This window comes from Aquarana catesbeiana, linkage group LG03 (genome assembly GCF_042186555.1).
Source record: "Aquarana catesbeiana isolate 2022-GZ linkage group LG03, ASM4218655v1, whole genome shotgun sequence".
Lineage (NCBI taxonomy): Eukaryota > Metazoa > Chordata > Amphibia > Anura > Ranidae > Aquarana > Aquarana catesbeiana.
The window spans coordinates 469370836-469394140 of record NC_133326.1 but is presented as its reverse complement, the minus strand read 5'-3'; the positions used below and the strand labels follow the sequence as shown (position 1 = coordinate 469394140).

The 23305-nt window shown below is 40.1% G+C and overlaps 1 protein-coding gene across 2 annotated transcripts in view; it reads left to right on the top strand.

Moving 5' to 3' along the window:
* LOC141132479 (histidine--tRNA ligase, cytoplasmic-like) overlaps window positions 1–23305 on the top strand; it is a 217167-nt gene that overhangs the window by 97604 nt on the left and 96258 nt on the right. For both annotated transcript variants that reach the window (XM_073620878.1, XM_073620879.1), the window contains 2 exons: window positions 5526–5645; window positions 10025–10132. In XM_073620878.1, coding sequence (XP_073476979.1) covers window positions 5526–5645; window positions 10025–10132 — 228 coding nt within the window. The remainder of the gene's footprint in view (window positions 1–5525; window positions 5646–10024; window positions 10133–23305) is intronic.

The following is a 23305-nucleotide window of genomic DNA, read 5'->3' as shown; positions in this document are numbered from 1 at the left end:
ACTCTTTTGTACTTTTATATTTCTGTGACCAATAAAAATTGTTATTTGAAAAAAAAAAAAGATATTATGTGTAAATATATTCTTTTTGTCAAATATTTTGATATTTGATATGGTTCCATTTTTTAAATTTTCCACATATTATTTTATGATTGTAATATGGGATCTGTAAACATGATAATAAAGGCCCTTCAAAGAAACCCTATTATACTAAATTTTTATGTATAGGGGATTCTTTTACGGCCATGTAGCAAAATGTTTTTTCTTTTACAATATTTTTATTCGTATTATTGTGAGAGAGCATACAGGGGTGGATACATACAGTATGTTCACTGTTACAACGTCAACAATACATCACTATCCTTATATCCATAGAAAGCATGTGCACATAAAACACTACAGTACATGTTCGTTTGTAGAGCCTCCCATATGCGTTGGCATAACATTGTATTCTGTATACTATTCATGACCCCAAATTTTTCGTGAGGGAGTATAACACTGTAAAAGTAGGAAAGGATCGAAAAGGAAGAAAAAAGAAATAGAAAAGTGATTACACAAAGCTAATTTTACCATCCATTCCACTAGGTTAGTGCTAATGTCTTATTTATTTTCCTATGGAGATATATTGTATCCAGAGGTCCAAAATTTTCTAATATGATTTCAGTTTATCATTCCTGATGGCAGAGTTTCTCATTTACCATGAAATAACAAGCATAAACTGAATGGACAAGGCTTTCCTGGACCTGGCAATTGCAGTCCTTGTGGCAATAAATATAAACAATATCAAGTAGTGACATGTTTTTTGTAGCCAATGAATGATAAGAGTGACTGTTTTTTCAGACCGTTTATTGATAGCAATAAAAAGCTTCCTTTACACCAGTCTTTTTCAACCAGAGTGCCTTGAGGTTTCTTCAGGGGTTCCTTGGCAAAATGCCTAAAAATTGCCCCAAAATTGCCTACAAGCCGGCATGTGGATGAAGCCTGCTTTTTTCGTAACACAAAGCCAGTGGTTTTCATTGTGCACCATTACAGCCTTCTAGCTGCCGGGATCCTAACAACCAATGACATCAACAGTTTCTATGGAGGATGCCAGTCGCCTGTATGCCATCCTTGTATCCCCCTCTCCTGCCCCTCTCCATCAGAGTTGTGGTCACATTAGCTGAGTGATGGAGAAAAAAAAGAGAAACATTGGAATACTAGTCAGTACCAGTTTGCAAAAGTGTATTTGCTTTGGAAGAATAAATCACCTCTAATGTTGCAGGTCCTACTTGTGTGGATTTTGCTGCAATATGTAAAACTATTATGCCGCGTACACACAATCGGAAATGCCGCCAGCAAAACTCAGATGAGAGCTTTTTGACGGAAAATGCGACCGTGTGTATGCTCCATCAGTCTTTTGCTGGTGGATTTCCAGCCAGCAAAAGATTGAGAGCATGTTCTCTATTTTTCAGTCGAGAAAAGTTCCTATCCGAAAAATGCGTTCGTCTGTATGCAATTCGTACGCGCAAAAAATCACGCATGCTCGGAAACAATTTGACGCATGCTCGGAAGCATTGAACTTAATTTTCTCGGCTAGTCGTAGTGTTTACGTCACCGCAGTAGTGTCGTACCTCACCGCATTCTTGACGGTTGAAAGTTCAGAGAACTTGTGTGACCGTGTGTATGCAAGGCAAGCTCGAGTGTTTACGTCACCGCAGTAGTGTCGTACGTCACCGCATTCTTGACGGTTTAAAGTTCAGAGAACTTGTGTGACCGTGTGTATGCAAGGCAAGCTTGAGTATAATTCCGTTGGAAAAACCATCCAAGTTTTTTCTGACGTAAATTCCGATCGTGTGTACGCGGCATTAGAATAGTTTTTACATTTTAGAATAGGGTGCCTCGATTGTCCATAATTGTTAGAGTGCCTTGAAACTGTCCATCATTTTTAAAGGGTGCCTTGACCGAAAAAAGGTTGAGAAATTCTACTCTACACTACTGAAAAAAATGTCTCTCTGTGTTGCTTTCAAAGATTAATGCTACCCATACATGGATCAAAAATCAGCCAGTTCAGCGGGGACTGGCTGAATTTAGATCCATATGGGCACTGTGGTTGAACAGAAGTCGATCTGACAATTGACTACTGTTCAACCACCCTGTTGGAAAATTTCTGCTCCATCAGTGCTACACGTTATAGCCTTCATCACTGACACAGTTAGGAGGATTGCCTCATCCTCCTTACTGAGTGAGATTGGGAGAATCGGGTCAGTTTTTTTTTTCCTTCAACCCGCTGGTCTCAACTTTGGTCAGCTTTAGTCCCCTTTCACACTTATACGACTTGTCCCACGATTTTGTACTGCAAAATAATATATGACAAGTCATTCTCCATGATTTTCAATGACTACCATTCATATTGGCACGACTTTAAGCTGTGCCGACTTCAAAGTAGTCCCTGCACTACTTTGGTCCAACTTCCATGCGAGTTGTACTCCATAGACCTCAATATTAAACCCTCAAGTAGCATGCAAATCGTACCTGAATAATATAGACACGATTTCAGTACGATTTTGTAAGCACAAGCTGTAAGCACAAGCCTCACACCATGTATGTTTTCATTTGTCAATGCCAAAGTTGTGGCAAAGTCGTACAAAGTAGTACTGATCCCAAATTGCGGCAAAATCATGCAAATTCGCGGTAAAATCGCGCCCGTAAAATTGCTCGACTTTGAAGTTGCACAAGTGTGAAAGGGGCCTTTCTCTCACTTCCTGCCTGGTGAAATAATTGGAACCCAGATAGCTGTAAAAGCTATCCTGACAGGTTATAACAGTTACCCCACTCCATTAAAAAAATGTGGTTGGACATACACGTTTTAAATGGTAAATGTCTTTATTTGCACCTACAGTAACTAAGTTCTGCTTTGCCCCAGCTTTCCCCTAAATACTTTCAAAATTGAATTAATTGCTATAAATATGGATTTGATGGAATCTACACTACCTTGTTGAAACAGTGTTTCAGGCTTAGGCTACACTGCTGCTGGTAAACGGATGTATAGGAGCAATTGGGCATTTTTTTCAGCTGCCCCTGAACTCTCTTCTGTTATCTTATCAGTACATGTACACAGGGTCGTTTATAGGCAGTTTTTTGAAAAGCAAAAAAATGCGTTCAAGACGGATGTTCAGAGGCATTTGAAACGCCACATAAACGTGGTAACTCGTGTTTAGTTTACAGGCATTTTTAATGGAGATACATTTTTGACTATTTGAAAAAATAAAATAAAGTTTAAAATGCTCCTAAACGCAAACGCGGCATGTATACGCAGCAAAACTGACGTTTTTAAACATTGTTTACTAAGTATCTCTTGAGTTAAATCGTTCAGGGGAGGTTTTAAAATGTCCCATGTACGTTAAGCCTTATAGGGCTTTGTGTGCTGTTTTGCATTTTGACACATATGGAAGGTCATTGTACTTCATCGTGTGTCCTTGATGACGTGCGCCAAATTGCTATTGTGTTCTTGGAGGGCCAGAGGGCTAAATCATTGTTCATGCCTTGGATATATCACACAGTTAAACCAGTCTAGTATCCCTTTCATTTAAAGCGGAACTAAGCTTTCCCAGTCAACATTAACTGCTTTTTTTTTTTCTTTTTTTTTTTTTTTAACTTTCAATTTTTATTGATTTTGGTGTTCAGTTATAGCATAGGATATTTCCATATCACATTGTAACAATGTCTGGTATGGTATTAAACATTCAATAAAGAACAAGGAACAAGAAAGGAAAATAAATACATACAAGGTAGTTTTCTAAATTCTTGTTAGTCAATTTCCGCCCACCCCTAATGGGACCTGACTGTAGGTGGAGATTAACCCCCAAGCTCTTGGATTATTTAGCCATTCTTGCCATTTTTTCTTTTTAAGTTAGCTATAGATTTGTTTTTATACGCTAATAATAATTCCTATTGTGATTGAGTCTGGTGATGACATTCGTAAGGTTAGGAGTTTCATTAGATTTCCATAAGCTAATTACAGTAATTCTTGCAGCTATTTAGTATATGACTATAGTTCAGTGGATAAACTTTAAGATTTATTCCTAGTAGTGCCATTTCGGGAGTTAGTTTTAATAAGTTGTCAGTAAGGGTAGAAAATTAACTGCTTTTAAACCCTATGCTGCTAGCCTTAATAAATGGATAGGAAAGTATATTATAATTACTTGTTTTAACCTTTTATTTTTACATTTCTTCAGTTGCTTCCTGATTTCTGGCCTGGGCCAAAATTATGTCATTCATCCCAGGAGTCTTCATGACCATTTTTTTTTTCTTTCATCTGGAGGGGCTTTCTCAGCTATACACACCCTCCTGCTTGCATGCCTGAGCTAAGGGCAGATTGATTCCAGGAAGTAAATACCAAATTAATCCTCAGCCCTTACTCAAGATGGCCATGGCTAGACATGTTTTTCAAAGTGATTTCTCAACAAAATTTAAAGCATGGAGACGTGGCTGGATGGGTGAGTTTTCTTTGAAAACACAAATGAAATGAAATAGCGTTTTCAGTTTGTGATACTCAGATACTGTTTAGTTCTGCTTTAAGGTACCTGTAATAATTAAATTCACAGAGTGTTGGGGGTTGCAGAATTTTAAAGGTTTACTTACTAATCTAAAACAAGTAAACTATCTGAAAAAAAAGACTTTGGGGAATGCTTACATACATATGCAACACATACCATTCATTTGAATAAATATATGCTTTTTGAAGTGTAACTATGGGCAAAATTAACATATACTGTATACAGCTGTATGTAACTAACGTGAAAGCAACACTGGGGCCGAAATAAATATCTGACTAAACATGTTGACCAAGTAGAAAACTGTGGACACTGCTGATCCCTGCTGTGAAACAATCCCCCAAAGTCTCCTGGGAAATTGACACTTCCAGGAGTGTCAAATGTGTGTGTTACCAGCGGCACTCATTAGCTCCTTCTGCTGGCCTCCGTATCACTGCAGAATACAACCACCACAGGACACCGTACCGACATGAAGGTTGGCAGGGAGATCCAACGAGAGCTGCATGACACAGGAGATCAACACCCCCGGAAGTGTCAGGTCCCAGCAGAGTTCAGGGGATGACTCTTCAACAACAGAGCATTGTTTCAGTGGTGCAGGTAGTAGGAAAGGCAAGTATTTATAGTCTTATTTTCAGGTAATATGTTTATTTTAAAATTTATATTGGCAACAAAGTCTCAATGCTAGCCTGCAGCATATATTTCATTTGTAATTTAGATCATATTCACATTTTAATGTTATTCTTTTATATTGTGCTGACATCTACCACAGAAAAGCAGCATGATGTATGCCTTAGCATAATTTAGGTACAAGTCAGTGAAATCATGCTGCTCTCTGTCTGCATTGAACTTGCTGGAGGGTGTCCGGACTGCTCCACACATATGGACTTACCATTTGGTTGGCTAATTGATGGTAGTAAACTATGATCCATTAATTATTCAGTAAAGACTCTGCTGCAACTCTGAATGTAAACTGTTTTCTTAACTCCGTATAAAAAGGTGCCTTTTTCTCGCTATCTGGCTATGAATAAAATTAGCCATATCAAACGCTACCAGATTGCTAAAGTTTACAGACGTGACAATCCAGCCCTGGGGCGCTACAGGGAGTTTTATCAGTGTGTAAGTAACACTATATTATATTTTCTGAAATGGCTCAATTTTAAAAACCGTGTGCTCTCAATTCTTTGCTGCTTAGCATTCAAACATTGTACAAAGTACAAAAACACTAAGCCACTCTGTCACACAGCCTGGTTAACATTGTGATCTCTGCATCAAGGGGTGACCCAACATTGGGACTTATTTATATAACTCTAATACTGAAGAACTGTTACATAACTAAATAGCAGCTAATAAGTGACAAATTCTCACTGTTCAACTGTCGCTTTTAAGCAAAGCATTGAATCTGATTGCTTGCTAATAGCTGCCTCAGAGTTATTTCCTCAAAAAGTTTTATATATTAGACCCACTGTAGTTAGTTACAGTTATAAAATATCACTTTTGGATGGATTGACCCTCTACCAGAGTAAAGCTACGTAAAAATATTCTATAGTTATAGGTTAAACCTTGTATGCCAAGTCAGCCTATGACTTCTTATTGGCCTTGGATACTGTAGAACAGTTTCTTTCTTAATATAGGTGGCCTCATGTGCAGCCCCTGATACATAATACTCCGTGAATATTTGGTGTCAGGGACAACAGACACACAACACAATATAGTCAAAGGCTATGGGCAAGACACAGCACATGGTCAGACTATGGGCAAGCTACAAGAGATGGTCAGAGACTGTAGAAATGCTACAGGACATGGTCAGAGACTATGAGTATGCTACATGAGATTGTCAGACTGCAAACATGCAAAAGGAGTTGTTGGAGCCTAGGTGCCCTGAGGGCTGTGCAAAAAGTGCCAAAGGGCCACAGGTTGGGCACCAGGACTGTAGAAGGAAGATCTCCTTGTCACAGTGCCTGGCTATCTTGGAGTTTTAGGTGTTCCCACCCATCGATGTGTGTTTCATTATTTTCTATGCATTCTTTTCCCAATTAAAATATTTTCCAAAATCCAACAGGGAAAGTGGAATCCTATCATAATGTTAACAGTGAATCTCACGACACAGAAAATTGAGCTCAGAGAATCAAAAATATATAAGACATTTTTAGCTGGTGTAATTCTGATGCATCTTCCAAAAAATTACAATTTCAGTTTGGTGTAGACTGACCCTTTTCTGTTCCACCAAACACTGATACCAGTTTTGCATTATTTAGACAAGCCACACCCACTTTTCGCAAGGCGCACCCATGTTGTGACCTATATATTGGAATGTTATATGCTATAGTACACCTTTTAATAGGAACTAAACTGTGGAAGGTGTACCCAATAAAGCAGGGAGAGGACCAAGGACTAGTCACCAGTATTGCCTATTGCCTTACTACAACTGATCTTTCTCCATTACTAACTTGGCATTCCTTGTTGTGTACTGTGTCTCTGTGTTGGGGCATCCATCTGGTAGAGGTAGGTTTTGCTTCCTCATGTCAAAGTCTACCAAAAGAGAACAGTGAGCAACATAGTCTCATTCCAAATCTTATTAGACTATTATTATTATTATTATTATACAGGATTTATATTTCCCCAACAGTTTGCACACTGCTTTGCAACATGGGGGCAGACAGTTCAGCAGTTACAATACAATTCAATACAGGAGTAATCAGGGGGCCCTGTTCATTCAAGCTTATAATCTGAAAGGGAGAGTAAAGTGATACAAAAGGTAATAACTGTGGGGGATGAGCTGATGGAGCAAATAAAAGTACAGTTGTTAGGTGGAGGTGGGATAGGTTTTTCAGGGATCACCTGAAAGTGGACAGAGTAGAAGATAGACCACCAGTCAGAAACTTTGGAGTTGATTTCCTAAAACTGGAGAGTGCAAAATCTGGTGCAGCTCTGCATAGAAAACAATCAGCATCCAGTTTTTTTTTTTTTGCGAACGTTTAATTGAACAAGCTAAAGGTAGAAGCTGATTGGCTACCATGCACAGCTGCACCAGATTTTGTACTCTCTAGTTTTAGTAAATCATCCCCATTGATTTATATCACATTACAGATATACAGCTATGAGGCCGTAGGCACACTCACATACCAGTAAATGCACTGCTATTTTTTGGGAGGGATTCAAAACAAAAAAAAATTCTCAGAGCACCATTTAGGCACAATTACAGCAGTATAAACCCATTATTATATTGCAGCTTACCAATTCTTAGATGTAATGGCTGCATTCATTTTCTTTTTTAGGCTTTCTTTCTTCTATTTTCATCTGGTGATCCAAACCATTTAACACTGACAGGGGTGCTTCCAATGGTCAGTTTTCATTTATTTTTTTAAAAATCTTTATCCCAAAAGGAAAAACGGTTTGCTTATAAAGTGTGAGCTTGATTTTGGCTTTAATTTGTTAGTGTAATGAAATCTGATAGTACATCTAACACTCCCCTCCCCCCAGACTGACAGTGCTGCTGCCTGCCGTGCCTTCTGTGCTCATTCATCAAGAGTGGTATCTCACTAATACTGGAGGTGTGCTGCTGGTCAGATCACCAAGTAAAAAGCCCTCTGTGCTCATTCATCCAGAGTGGGGACACTCTAATACAGGAGGTGTATTACTGGCTAGATCACCATGTGAAAACAGAGGGAAAAAAGCCTAAAAATTGAAAAGTAATGCAGCCACCATATCTAAGGATTGGTAAGCTGCAACATATTACATTTTTGGCTTTCTGTTTAATACCTCTTTAACTTTTCTATATGTTCCCTTTAAAATTTGCAAATCTTCATTTTTTTGAGTTCAGGTCCACTTTGAAATAGACTAGTTAGAAACTTGGGTTATTCAAAGCGAGCATATAATGGAAGTGTCAAAGTGTCAGAATGACCCACAGATCCAAAAAGGGGTAGGGGATTTAGTAAAATGTTCAAAATCTGGCTAATCCTAGGCAGGCAGCATTTCCATTACAGACTGTCCTAGGTAATGCCCGCATGTGATACTGAGCCTCTACAATTGTGCTAGAAGGCAGTGCTGGAGTTCAGCTTTAAAGGGTTACTTTACCAAAAAAACTTCCTATACAGACAAGGGAGGTCTGCAGATAAAAACAAACTGTGCAGCTTTGACCAAAGTTGAAAATGCCCTTGCTATAGGTAAAGGCCGTTTGAGTACTTCCCAAAACCTGGCTGGAAAACTCTCATAGGTGGCATCATCCTGTCTTTCCCTGTTGCTAAGACACTCCCATCTGATTTAAACCCCCTCGCATGCATTCTCTCTCCCCTGTTGCAGTAGTTCTGAGCTTATCAGTGCTGTGAAGGAGTAGATATTGGACCACACGTGTGGGGCAGTGTTATTTTTGTAGACGAAATTAACACTATTTTAGTCGACTAAAATATGACTAAAACTGAAACACTTTAGATGATTAAAATATGACTAAAACTGAAATGGCATTGTAGTCAAAAGACAATGACTAAAACTAAATCAAAATTAACACTGGTTAAAATTTACAATGGCTAAATCTGTGTCTGTAGTGCATGTTCACACCCTAATACTATAAATAATAACGTTATTCAATTTTTTACTCCAGGAGTATATGAGTTTGAAATTTTAGAGAAATACTTAAAAATGCATTACATTCAATCTGATTCTGTACTGCATAGCAATCATCGTTGTTTATGTTCTTAAAACTCAATAAAACAATTGAAACAAAAATGTATTACAATTTCACTAAACCCATTAGATTGTAGTCTAAAAACTAAAATGTACTGGAGATTTTAGTTGACTAAAATAGGACTAAAACCAACACAATTCTGGTGACTAAAATACAACTAAAACGGCATTTTAATCAAAAGACTATTGACTAAAACTGAATCATAATTTTATGTCAGAATTATCACTGGGTTGGGGATTTGAGAGCTTGCCCCTGTAATGATGGGGGGTGAGCAATAATGGCTGGGCTGGGGGGTTTTAGCAACATCCTACCAATAACTCAGGATAGCGGACGTTTTTCAGCCAGACTTTGGGAGGTATGTAAGTAGCCTACACCTATAGCAAGGGCATTATTTAACTTTAGTCAACGTTGCACAGTTTGCAAGTAAGGAGCTCCTGTAGATAAAAACAAAGGCAGATTTTTTTTTTTGTAAAGGTGAACTATCCCTTTAAGGAATATTGGTGGTTCTGCAGTTCCAGTTTTGCCTTCTGCCTTTTCTAGAAAATGGAAGACAAGCACAGCACTTCCAGTGAGGAGTTCATCCTAACACTGATGATTTGAAGATGCTGGAAGAGTATGAACATTCTTACACATTTTCTTTATTTAACTGGAAAGTGTTCTTCAGCTTTTCTAAATAATATTACTTACAACATGCTGGCATTATGAAAACAATGTTTGTTGTGCTCTTTAAAATGTATGAGTTTTTAAATGTGACCCCATCTATCTTGCATGGCTTGGCCTGCCTCTATTGATCCCCTATGCATATTCATGGCAGGACTTTGACATTGCTGGACACTACGACCTCATGATCCCCGATGCCGAGTGTCTGAAGATTATGTATGAGATCCTCAGTGAGCTGGAACTGGGAGATTTTCTCATTAAGGTAAGTGCTGATCTGAAACAAATAAAACTTACACTTAATGAAATGAACTAAAACCATATGTTTCTTTGCATGGTAGGCTGTAGAAGGTTTTGCACCTTCTGCTTTTTCTGGAGAATGTGTAATTGGTGTTAAATAGAACTTTTCAGGAATGTTCTGACATAGCGTTTCGTTTGGGAAGTCTCATTATACTTCATTGCTGTCTGGAAATGCCCCCGTCTCTACAGGTGACACGATGCAATTTTTATTGTCTGGAAGAATAAAAAATGAAGAGGCTTTCTATCCTTTTACATAAGGAACTTCTCCCACAACTTTCAGACTGTTACCATTAAATTCTGCTTTGTATAATAAGCTTCCAAAGCTTTTACTGTATCATAGTTCTAGGTTTAAAGTGTACCTGAATTTTTTGTAACTTTTAAAAGTACTGTGTAAAAATGCACACCATAAGATGCCCTCTATTACCTTTATTAGACAATCCTAATCGTTGCCCCTTTCTGATTAAGTTATCGGTTCCAACCTGGCAAACCAGGTAGTGTCTGCTCTTTGACGGGACTTTTACTTAAAGTGTTACTAAACCCAGGACCCTGCATTCACTATATCTGGCCTCCCACACTTCACAGAATGTGCAAATGCAATTATTTTAGTAAATATAAACTGCTAAATACCTTTTCTCATCAGCAGTATTAAGCAGTCTTGTGACTTCTATCAGTGTCTGGCCGAGCACTGGTTAAAGCTTGCAGGAGGAGTTTTCATTCTCCTCTGACTGTCCTGTGAGGCTGCATGACCCCTGCCTTTTTGTCTGGACAGTGCTGATTGGCTTTATGCTGATCAAATGCACTCGCCAAAAAAAAAAACTCTAGCAATACACACCAAACTGAGCATGTGCAGAGTACCCCCTAGGACTCTGTTCTATCAGCAGATGGATTGAGGACAGCAAAAGAAGGGGAGGATGAGAGAAGGCCGGATCAAACAGCCTTTTTACACAATGCAGAGGATTAATCCCTCAGGTTTCACAGCGAGTATAACAAGCATGCTTTATTGCATATACAGACTGATTTCACTGTTGTGGGTTTAGTAACACTTTAAAACCCAGCTCCAGGTTTATTTTTTCATTACAACTAGTGTAAGTACCTTGACCTATCTTTACATCAGTCTTTGTTATCCTGTCTGCAGCAGCACTCAAACTAGGAGAGGGAGGGGCAGGACTGCGCGCCAACCAGGCTCTCTACGGCATGTACAACTATTGACAAGAAACATGCTGAGAGAAGGAGAAAGCAATGTGAGCATTGATGACTTATTATTGTGTTTCTGCTATTTAAAGGTTAAATACACATTTTTTTGCAGATAAAAAAAATAGAATTTATAATTTTTTTACACTGGAGCAGATTGCAGGTGCAATGCCAGGATCCTGCAGACTCTCAGTATTGAATTGCAGGAAAAATCAATGAACTATGAAAGCAATCACCAGCACCCTCTCAATTCATTGAGAACTACAAGCCGTCAGATGCAGTGGCTGATGGTACTTGTAGTTAATTCATTCACAGAACTCTGTGAGTGAATGATACAGCCATATGCCGCACGGTTGTGCTGTTTTTAAATTGTAACAGCAGGTGCAGGTAGAAGATCCGTCGCCCCCTGTCATAGGGATGGGAAGATCGGGGAAAAAGGTGACAGGAGCTTGAACATGTTACATGGTCAACCCTAAATACAGGTGAACTTAGCCTTTAAACTGCATGTTCTGAAAAAAACTTTTTTTTTCTTAGTTTTTGAGTTTCGAAGGCTTACACCACTTATTAGGATTTTACCATATAGGAAGTGAGAGCAGCTCCTCAAGAGCAGCGCAGACAAAAAAGAGTAGGGGATTGCTAGCACTCCTTTTCTATTTGTATTTCTTCTCTGTGTCCCTAAGTCATATTTTCCCACTGCCTGTCTGGAAGAACTGTTGTCACCGAGACAGAAAGTGAAGGTAAATTACTCTAATGAAGTCCTGAATAGCAGTACAAATATAACGGGCAGCAAATAAGCATGAACACTTGTATAACACGTTTGGAATAATTTTTGACTGAGAATTTTTACATTGTAATATGCATTGGTTTAAACACTACAGTAGAGTAAATAACACAAAGCGCTGTGTGTGTGTGTGTATATGTGTGTATATATATATATATATATATATATATATATATATATATATATATAATTTTTTTTTTTGTTTTTTTTTTTTCAGAGAATATGAATGATAACACAAAAACTTTTCTTTCACTCATGGTTAGTGTTTGGCTGAAGCCATTTATTATCAATCAACTGTGTTTACTCTTTTTAAATCATTATGACAACAGAAACTACCCAAATGACCCTGATCAAAAGTTTACATACCCCAGTTCTTAACCGGTTCAATACAGGGCAATTTCACCCCCTTCCTTCCCAGGCCAATTTTTAGTTTTCAGTGCTGTCGCACTTTAAACGTCAATTGCGCGGACGTGCGACGTTGTACCCAAAAAAAATTGACGTCCTGTTTTCACCACAAATAGAGGTTTCTTTTGGTTGTATTTGATCGCCTCTGCGGTTTTTATTTTTTGCGCTATAAACAAAAGAAGAGCGACAATTTTGAAAAAAACACAATATTTTTTACTTTTTGCTATAATAAATATCCCAATTTTTAAAAAAAAAAAAAAATTTTTTCCTCAGTTTCGGACGATACGTATTCTTCTACATATTTTTGGTAAAAAAAATCGCAATAAGCGTATATTGATTGGTTTGCGCAAAAGTTATAGCGTCTACAAAATACGGGATAGATGTATGGCATTTTAAAAAAAAATATATTTATTTTTTTAGCAGCGATCGCGATTTTTTTTTCGTGACTGCGACATTATGGCGGACACATCGGACACTTTTGACACATTTTTGGGACCATTCACATTTATACAGCGATCAATGCTATAAAATTGCATTGATTACTGTGTAAATGTGACAGGCAGTGAAGGGGTTAACCACTAGGGGGCGGGGAGGGGTTAAGTATGTTTCCTAGGGAATGATTCTAACTGAAGCGGGAGGGGACGTACAAGGGGAGGAGACCGATCAGTGTTCCTCCGTTCTGGGAACACAGATCGCTCTCCTCAGAGCTGACAGGCTGTGGATCTGTGTGTTTACACACACAGATCCACATGCCGGCCCGGTTAACGGGCAGTCACGGGTGCCCGGCGGACATCGCGGCCGCCGGGCACACGCACCGGGTCCCGAGCAACGCGGCGGGCGCGCGCGCCCCCTAGACGGCCGGGAATCCCAGGACGTCATATGACATCCACCCAGGATGGGAGATCCCATCTGTGGACGTCATATGACTATGGGCAGATAGTGAAGTGGTTAATACCATGTATTGTCCCCTTTAACATTAATGACAGCTTAAAGTCTTTTGTGGATGAGGCTCTTTATCTTCTCAGATGGTAAAGCTGGCCATTCCTCTTGGCAGAAAGCCTCCAGTTCTTGTAAATTCTTGGGCTGTCTTGCATGAACTGCACGTTTGAGATCTCCCCAGAGTGGCTCATTGAAATTGTGGTCAAGTGGCTGAGATGGCCACTCCAGAACCATAACTTTATTCTGCTGTAGCCAATGACAGGTCAACTTGGCCTTGTGTTTTGACTCATTGTCATGTTGGAATGTCCAAGTACGTCCTATGCACAGCTTTCTGGCTGATGAATGCAAATGTTCCTCCAGTATTTTTTGCATAACATACTGCATTCATCTTGCCATCAATTTTGACCAAATTTCCTGTGCCTTTGTAGCTCACACATCCCCAAAACATCAGCGATCCACCTCCCCGTTTCACAGTAGGAATGGTGTACCTTTCATCATAGGCCTTGTCGACTCATCTCCAAATGAAGCGTTTATGGTTGTGGCCAAAAAGCTAAATTTTGGTCTCATCACTCCAAATGACTTTGTGCCAGAAGGTTTGAGGCTTGTCCCTGTGCTTTTTGGCGTATTGTAAGCGGGATACTTTGTGGCATTTGCGTAGTAATGGCTTTCTTCTGGCGACTCGACCATGCAGCCCATCTTCCTTCAAGTGCATCTTGAAACAGCCACGCCACATGTTTTCAGAGAGTCCTGTATTTCACCTGAAGTTGAGAGAGATGCAGCTCACAAACACTCTTGTTCTGGAATGACACCGCCCTAGTGAGAACTGGTTCCAGGTGCTGGCTTTGCTGGGTTGTAATGAGACAAGAAGAAATCCTGGATAGCTGTAGCTACGAATAAGCATCCAAATGATGTGAAACACGTTAGCGGTTTACAACCCTGTACTTCTCTGCATTTGCCTGTATTGTTGGATTTTACTTTAATAAAGATGTTCTTATCCCGGAGTGCGGCTATCCAGGATTTCTTCTTGTCTTATTTCACCTGAAGTTATTTGAGGGTTTTTCTTTGCATTCCGAACAATTTTCCTGGCAGTTGTGGCTGAAATTTTAGTTGGTCTACCTGACCGTGGTTTGGTTTCAACAGAACCCCTCATTTTCCACTTCTTGATTAGAGTTTGAACACTGCAGATTGGCATTCTCAATTCCTTGGATATCTTTTTATATCCCTTTATCCAGAAACGTCAGTGCAGCACTGGATGAAAGATGCAAGGGTCGGTCAAATTCATTGACCTTTTATACACACACACTAATTACAAGCAAACCGATCACAGGTGAGGATGGTTACCTTTTAATAGCCATTCAAACCCCTTTGTGTCAACTTGTGTGCATGTTATCAGGCCAAAATCATCAGGGTATGTAAACTTTTGATCAGGGTCATTTGGGTAGTTTCTGTTGTGATTATGATTTAACCACTTACCGACCGCCGCACGACAATGTACGTCCAAACTTTGGCGGCGGATATCGTTGTTATGGCAGCAGCTAGCTTCCACAACCCCGGTATCCCCGTTTTCGTGCGGCGGCTGGCTTTCAGATAAAAGTGGTCCCTGCGGTGGATTCGCCGCGAGATCACTTTTATCGGTGGTGGGAGAGGGCCCCCCTCCCGCCGCGATCCGATGCCCTCCGCCGCTTACCGGAGCCGTTGGTAGCGGCGGAGGCGATCGCGTCCTCCTCCGTGGTGTGTCTGGAGACGAGTGAGGCTAAGATGGCGCCCACTCGTCTCCATGACACTGCTGGGCGGAAGCGACGTCAAAACATCACTTCCGTCCACGCCTCTTAAAGGCACATTTTTTCAAATGTCATTTTTTTAAATTACTTTTTTTTTTTTTTTTTTTTTATTGCATTTTAGTGTAAATATGAGATCTGAGGTCTTTTTGACCCCAGATCTCATATTTAAGAGGTCCTGCCATGTTTTTTTCTATTACAAGGAATGTTTACATTCCTTGTAATAGGAATAAAAGTGACACCATTTTTTTTTATAAACAGTGTAAAAATAAATAAAATATTATAAAATAAATAATAAAAATTAAAAAAAAATTTTTTAAACCCCCCCCCGTCCCGACGAGCTTGCGCGCAGAAGCGAACGCATACGCGAGTAGCGCCCGCATATGAGAACGGTGGTCAAACCACACATGTGAGGTATCGCAGCGACCAGTAGAGCGAGAGCAATAATTCTAGCCCTAGACCTCCTCTGTACGGCAAAATATGCAACCTGTAGAATTTTTTAAACTTCGCCTATGGAGATTTTTGAGGGTAAAAGTTTGACGCCATTCCACGAGCGGGCGCAATTTTCAAGCGTGACATGTTGGGTGTTAATTTACTTGGCGTAAAATTATATTTCACAATATAAAAAAAAATTGTCTTATTTTCTTTTTTAAAAAAAACTGTTGTCTTATTTTTTTATTCAAAAAAAAATTTTCCAAAAAAAGTGCGCTTTTAAGACCGCTGCTCAAATATGGTGCAAAAAAAAATATTGCAACAACCACCATTTCATTCTCTAGGATGTTAGAAGAAAAACCATATATAATGTTTGGGGGTTCTAAGTAATTTTCTAGCAAAAAAACCTGTTTTAAACATGTAAACACCTAAAATCCAAAACGAGGCTGGTCCTTAAGTGGTTAAAGAGAGTAAACACAGTTGATTGATAATAAATGGCTTCAGCCAAACACTAACCATGAATGAAAGAAAAGTTTTTGTGTTTATCACTCATATTCTCTGAAAAATGACCAAGAAATCATACATTTTGCCAGGGTATGTAAACTTATGAGCACAACTGTATATATGCATAGATTATATGAAAGGTTATTAGATGAATAAATAATGAGAATTATAGAGTACAAATCAATAGTTGCCAAAGTTGTGTATAATAAGTAATTTATGTAAAGTAATTCCTGTAGATCATCACAAACAACCAATCTCCCATTTACCCACTGATAATACTTATAAATGTTATGTGTGTGTGGCAGTAGTACAGTCTATCACCTCATATAGTTGAGGCCAGTTTGCTGCCTTCCTATGAGCTGCAGTGCTTAACCCCACAAAAATAGGATATTTCCTACAGCTTACCTGTAAAATTCTTTTCTTGGAGTACATCACGGGACACAGAGTAGCTATAGTAATTACTATCTGGGTTATACGCCACTTATAGGTGAATGGACACTGGCACACCCAAATGACATGAAGTCCCCCCTCTATATAACCCCTCCTATACAGGAAGGACCTCAATTTTGTAGCGAGCAATTCCCAAAAGAGGGGAGGGGCCTCTGTGTCCCGTGATGTACTCCAAGAAAAGGATTTTACAGGTAAGCTGTAGGAAAAATCCTATTTTCTTTATCGTATATCACGGGACACTGAGCAGCTATAGTAATTACTATCTGGGATGTCCCAAAGTAATGCCCCTGAGGGGAGGGAGACACCATCATAACAACTGCCCCCAAAGAAGGACCTACTCTGCTATTTGTAATACGCTGAGGCCAAAGACAGTATCTTCTACGTGATTGACATCGACCTGGTAAAAACCCTGTAGATGTATAAACAAAAAAACAAATAGTGGTCTTTTACAACTGGGCTACTGACATCTTATGATGGATGGCCCAAGATACTCCCACACTTGGTAGAGAATCTCTCCCCAGAAAAAAAAAAGATTTTTTTTGCCATTTAAACCATAGGCATCATTGATAAACTGGCAGATCCACTGCTAAATATTCAACCTTGATGCCGCCTGCCCTTCCTGGGCTCTTCTGGCAGCACAAACCAGGATTTCTGACTTGTGCCGACAACTCAAGTAGTAGGAAAAAGAAAATCTCCCACCACATATTTCTACGGGTGCCACTTCCTGGCTTCACCCCAGGCAAAAAAAATAGTCCTGCAATTGAAGTTCCCCGAAGCTGGCTTCCAGTCGCTTAACAGTGCTGAGATACAGGACTCAAGACCATCAGGTCCCACTGGACTGGGAGTGTCCAAAGGAGCAATCCCCGCAAGACAAGCTATGCCTGTGTACCAAGCCCCCCTGGGCTCATTCAGTCAACACTAATATCAGTGTTACCACCTTACGAATTCTTTGCAAAAGATGTGGAAGAATCCAAAACGGGGAAAAAAACATCAAATAAGGGAGAACCAGACCTAAAGGTGTTAGCAGTACATGTACCCTTATTGGCAGTGGGACTCTTGTCCCGGACACACCTGTCCCAAACTGTTGTAGAACTTGGAATCTAGTAGATTCCCCTGCAGAGTTCGCCTTGCCACTATCCTATACCTGGAATATGTATTTGCGATAGAGACAGCTTTTGTACTGTCCCAGACAGAATGGTGGTACACCTTCCTGAGTCGCATGACCTCTGTTGCCGCTCTAGTGATTGATATATATATGCGTGGAGGGGCATTTCCAGATTGAACCTACAAAAGGTTTGTCCTATAATCCAGAGCAAGGCATACTGGCCAAAAATTCCAAGCTATTGGACAGTATTCTCTCCTGTGGAGACCAAGCCCACTGAACTGTAGCCAGCCTCAAGTCAACTTAGAGAGACTGGCATCATGTGGCTATTATTTTCCAAATTCCTGAAAAGGAAGAATATCAAGCACCAATTTTTGCTCTGCAACACCCCAGAAACAGAGCCAGTGCAATGTCTGGATCTTCAAGTTCCAGACAGAGAATGAACCTTTACCAAGACCTGGAGTAGGGCTGTATGTAGAGAACGTGCTTTGACCTAAACACAGCTTCCTCCTGTAGAAATATATAAAAAAAAACCCTGGAATCGACTGCTTCCTGAGCAAAGATTATTGAGGTAAAGAGTATTGAGGTGTCTTCAGCAAGCCCAGCACCGGGGCTAGACGCTTTGAAACCCTCCGGAGCTGTGGCCAACCCAAAGAGAAGATTCACAAAAAAAACTGCTTTTCACTGCAATTAAAGAAATCTTTGATGAGCCTGGAAACAAACCGCCACATGAAGATGTGCGTTTACAGATGATTATGGACCCCAAAATCTACCTCTTGCAGGAAGGTGATCACTGAACAGTCTAGCCTATCTGAAACAGAAGGATGTTCGGCTTGAGATTTTGTGTCTTGTGTCCCTATTTGGCTTTGGAACTGTTACCAGTTACCAATAATGAGCCCATAACTTCTGCTCCAAGAGCAAATGCAAGGCAAAGGGGACTCTGACAGACCCAGACAGACCCAAGAGGTGCACTGAACCTACCAGGTTTCTGCCGGCTAAAGATGGAACAAACCACCTCAGAGACTGCCCTAAGATTTTCTGGCCTGAGATACTCTCAAAACCTAGCAGCCTCAGATGCCTCCCTCACCCAGGTGGGGAAAGCTTAGAGCATCTGGTATCCCTGGGCAGTCTCCCATCTGTATACTAACCAGGCTTGATCCTGCTTAGGCTTCGATCAACTGAGATCAGGCATGATCAAGGTTATGCGGCTGCAGTCTGACAGGAAACACTGCAATGCCAAACACCACAGTGGCTCAGATGCACCCGAAACCACTGGCTGCCTCTCTTTTCTGGAACCATTTAACTGGTAAATAATGCAGCAACTATATTATACAACTTAATATACAGTCCTTCAAGGATGCAGGCCTAAAACAATGTCGGTTTACCTCTATGAAACCCCTTAGGTATGCAAGTACCCAGGTATGCAAAAATACAAGTATTCTTGCAATTCATACATTTATGTATGCAGTACAAGGTCAATAAGCACACACGCATTTACCCCCAGGCAAACAAGTGCCCAGGCAAAAAAGCTGTTATGCCTGTAGTCCTATGCAAATAAGTACATATGTATGTAGTCCCAGGAAAACAAGTACATATGTATACAGCCTAGTGTAAATAAACATACGTATGCAGTACAAATGAAAACATGCTAGCATGTGCTTATGCAACTATGTATTTAGGCAAAGTATGAAAGCGTGCGCTGTACACACACATTCATGCAACATGTGCCTATGGAAACGAGCATTTTTGCAATAAGCAAGGATGCATTCAATGCAACATTACGCATCTATGCAGACATGTATAAAAGTGCAACCATGTATCTTTATGCAACCATTTATCTTTATGCGATCATGTATCCTTGTGCGATTATGTATCTTGATGCGATCAAGTATCTTAATGCGATCACATATCGTTATGCAATTAAATATCTTTATGCAATCATGCATCCTTATGCGATCATGTATAACCAAGTATATTTAAGCAAACCTGTATAAACATGCATCTTTATGCGATCGAGTATCTTTATGCGACCATGTATCTTTATGCGACCATGTAAAACCATGTGCATCTATACAAACGTCCAAACATGCATCTTTATGCAACCATGTATCTTTATGCAATCATGTATAACCATGTATATTTATGCAAACATGAATAACCATGCATCTTTGTGCAACCATTCATCCTTGTGCAGCCATGCATTCTGTGCAACCATGATCATGTATCTTTATGCAAACACGTATAACCATGTATATTTATGCAAACATGAATAAACATGCATCTTTGTGCAACCATGCATCCTTGTGCAACCATGATCATGTATCTATATGCAAACATGTATATTTATTTGAATATGTAAAAACATGTATCTTCAGCAACCTTGTGCTCTAGCAACCATGCGTTTCAGCTAGTTTGCAAGCAAGCACCTGCTTAACTGCAATTGGCCCCATACTCGACCTGCAGGATTTAGCCAAGCACATATGCACTATACTGGAGATACAACTCCTTAAAGCCTTAAAATGCACCCATGCTCATGTTTTTCCAAACGTGTATATTTAAACATGCATTTAAGCAACAACTTTGCAGGCATGTATACTATGCTGCACCTGCCTACATAGCAGTCAGCAACACTTTAAAGTGAACTGCTTAACCGTCCAGGGGCGTATCAACTTATGCCCTGTACACACGGTCGGATTTTCCGACTGAATATGTGCTGATCGCTTGTTGTCGGAAATTCCGACAGTGTGTGGGCTCCATCAGACTTTTTCCATCGGAATTTACGACACACAAAGTTTGAGAGCAGGCTATAAAATTTTCCGACAACAAAATCCGTTCGCGTAAATTACAACCGTGTGTGGACAACTCCGACGCACAAAGTGCCACGCATGCTCAGAATAAATTAAGAGACAAAAGCTATTGGCCCATTTATAGTCCCGACGTACGTGTTTTACGTCACCGCGTTTAGAACAATCGGATTTTCCAACAACTTTGTGCGACCGTCTGTATGCAAAACAAGTTTGAGCCAACATCCGTCGGAAAAAATCCATGGATTTTGTTGTCGGAATGTCCGATCAATGTCCGATCGTGTGTACAGGGCATTACAGTTGTACAGTCCCCCCGGATAAGCAGTAAATATGCAGCATATAATCATGACTTGTCTGTCACACAGTTCTCTCATAGTAAGTACTCACACTTTGTTAGTATCCATGGGCTGCTGCTATGTCTCCAGAGGCCTCCTGAACCTGTTGCCACATGGCATGGCCACCCTTCCTGCCTATATATAAATATGCCATACTGAGCGAGCCTGCCCCCTCTAGTGCCTGGAGGAGAAACAGCAGCCCACATGAGTAAGAGTACATAGCATGATTAAACAGCACACTGCTCCCAGTGGCCACTGGGAGAACAGACAGTCAGAACTCTGCAGTTTCTCTTAAAAAAACAAATGCAGACTTACCTTTCCTGCTGCAGGACTCTGAACATAACAGGAGTCCAATCTTCACCCATCACGGCGAGCTTTGTCATAAAAGACCTTCACAGACTGGGTCCCCCCTTAATCTGGGGTCCACTCCCTTGGACCTGTATAGCACCCTGCAGGAAAGCTCCTTGGTCAGAACAAACACTGCACAGGGTTCTATTACGCAGGGTCTAGCGCCGTAAGGCTGCATTACAGGCAAACCTCGAGAAATCTCTCCTTCCAATGAGGCTCGGGTACCATCCATTTTGGCTGACAGATTTTTCTAATGGATCTGATTGAAGTCCATGATTCTTAATAGAAACGTCCAGACCTCCCAGTATGCACATGTATCACATCAGTGACCATTCCACCTTACAGACACTGGTGAAAAAACTGAGGTACTTCCTGTATAGGAGGGGTTATATAGAGGAGGGACTTCCTGTCTTTTGGGTGTGTTAGTGTCCATTCACCTATAGGTAGCGTATAACCCAGATAGTAATTACTATAGCTGCTCTGTGTCCCGTGAAGTACGATAAAGAAATGGCTTTTATTTTCTTTCAAGCTCATTGTAATGCTGCTTGCTTATGTCCGATAGCAACCAAACCTTGTTCTGTAAACCACAAACTTTGTTTGTCTGGGTCATGTAATTGATTACTTGCTCAGAAAACTTCATTCTGTCTGTGACCGGACATCTATTGGCACAGTGCCTCTATTTCCTTCCAGTAAGAGCAATGACAAAAGGGTCTTTGTGACCTTAAATAATTGTTCTTTTTATGGAAGCATAAGTAGTGGATTAAAAAAAATGAACTTAGGGAAAAAAAATCATTAAAAATGTACTCTGATTGCAAGAGCTAAGATTAATAAAATAAACCATACACTATGTTAGATCATGCATCAAGGGGACTAAAGACAAATGAGATAATTCACTCAATGAACTGAAAGATGGCCCACATTCATCAAACAAAAGAGGTCATGTGTGCCATAGGCTGTGTATAACAATGCCCAGCCAACTTTACAACCCACACCAAGCATCTAGATCTAGCTCACTGTAGGTGACCCTACTATATATTTAATTTGAAGTGTGACCTTTTTTTTGTTGTTGTTTGGACGAACAGATAATGGTAATGTAAAATCAGGTGTCTTACCAGCTGGATTGCTCCTGTACAGTAAAGAAAATACAGATTGTACCATTATAAAAACTTGAAAGATTCACAACTGTCAAAATAGTAGTTTAAGGTCTTGCACACTACCAAATCAAAGTTCCCCTATCTTATAATAGTGTGATGACAGCTGTAGCACTAATCACGTCCCATACTAATGTGTGAGAATCACAGCTAGATAGATAAATCATGTGCTGCGCTATCCCCTTAATGATTTGCTAAACCTGCAGCAAAAAAACCTAAAAAACAAAAGTGTTAACTAAAATGATGTGCCTATAAATTCCAAGAATAAAAAAAATATGTATGCGACTGTTGTCGTCATACAGCTTACAACATCATGTAGCGTCAATATACATTTGATAAAATATAAATATTGATACAAAAGTGATCCATAAAGTGCTCAGGTGCATATGGCTCCATGATACTCTGACCATCCAGGGTCAGTTTTCAGCGCCCTTAATCTAAAGATAATAAACTTGATGGGTGACTGTGAATATAGCGATCTTCAGTAGTGACTACACTCAGGTGCTCCCCACCCCAGGGTAATGGCCGCTCACCTCAGACCGTGTGACCTCACAATTAAGTTTGGTCAATACACGCTTTTGAATTGTGAAAACGGATTTCAGGTCAGGTTGCAAGGTCCAAATACTGCTCAAAAATGTGGCATCCTCATATATAAATATCAAAAAGAGACTTCCATAGTGTAATAATGCTTTAAAAGATTTTATTTAATGCAAACAAAGCCCTATTAGAAGGTACTCACATGGGTCTGGTGTGTTAGTGCACCGCTCTATAGCATGCCTTAATAGCACCAAGCCGTGGATGAGATTGTGTTCTCCTACTCCATATGACAGACCAGCTGTCTCCTGCGCCGCCCAGTCCCCTCCCCTATGCGTGTCGATACAAGGGAAATATCGTATCTTCATCAGGGGGATCCTTGGA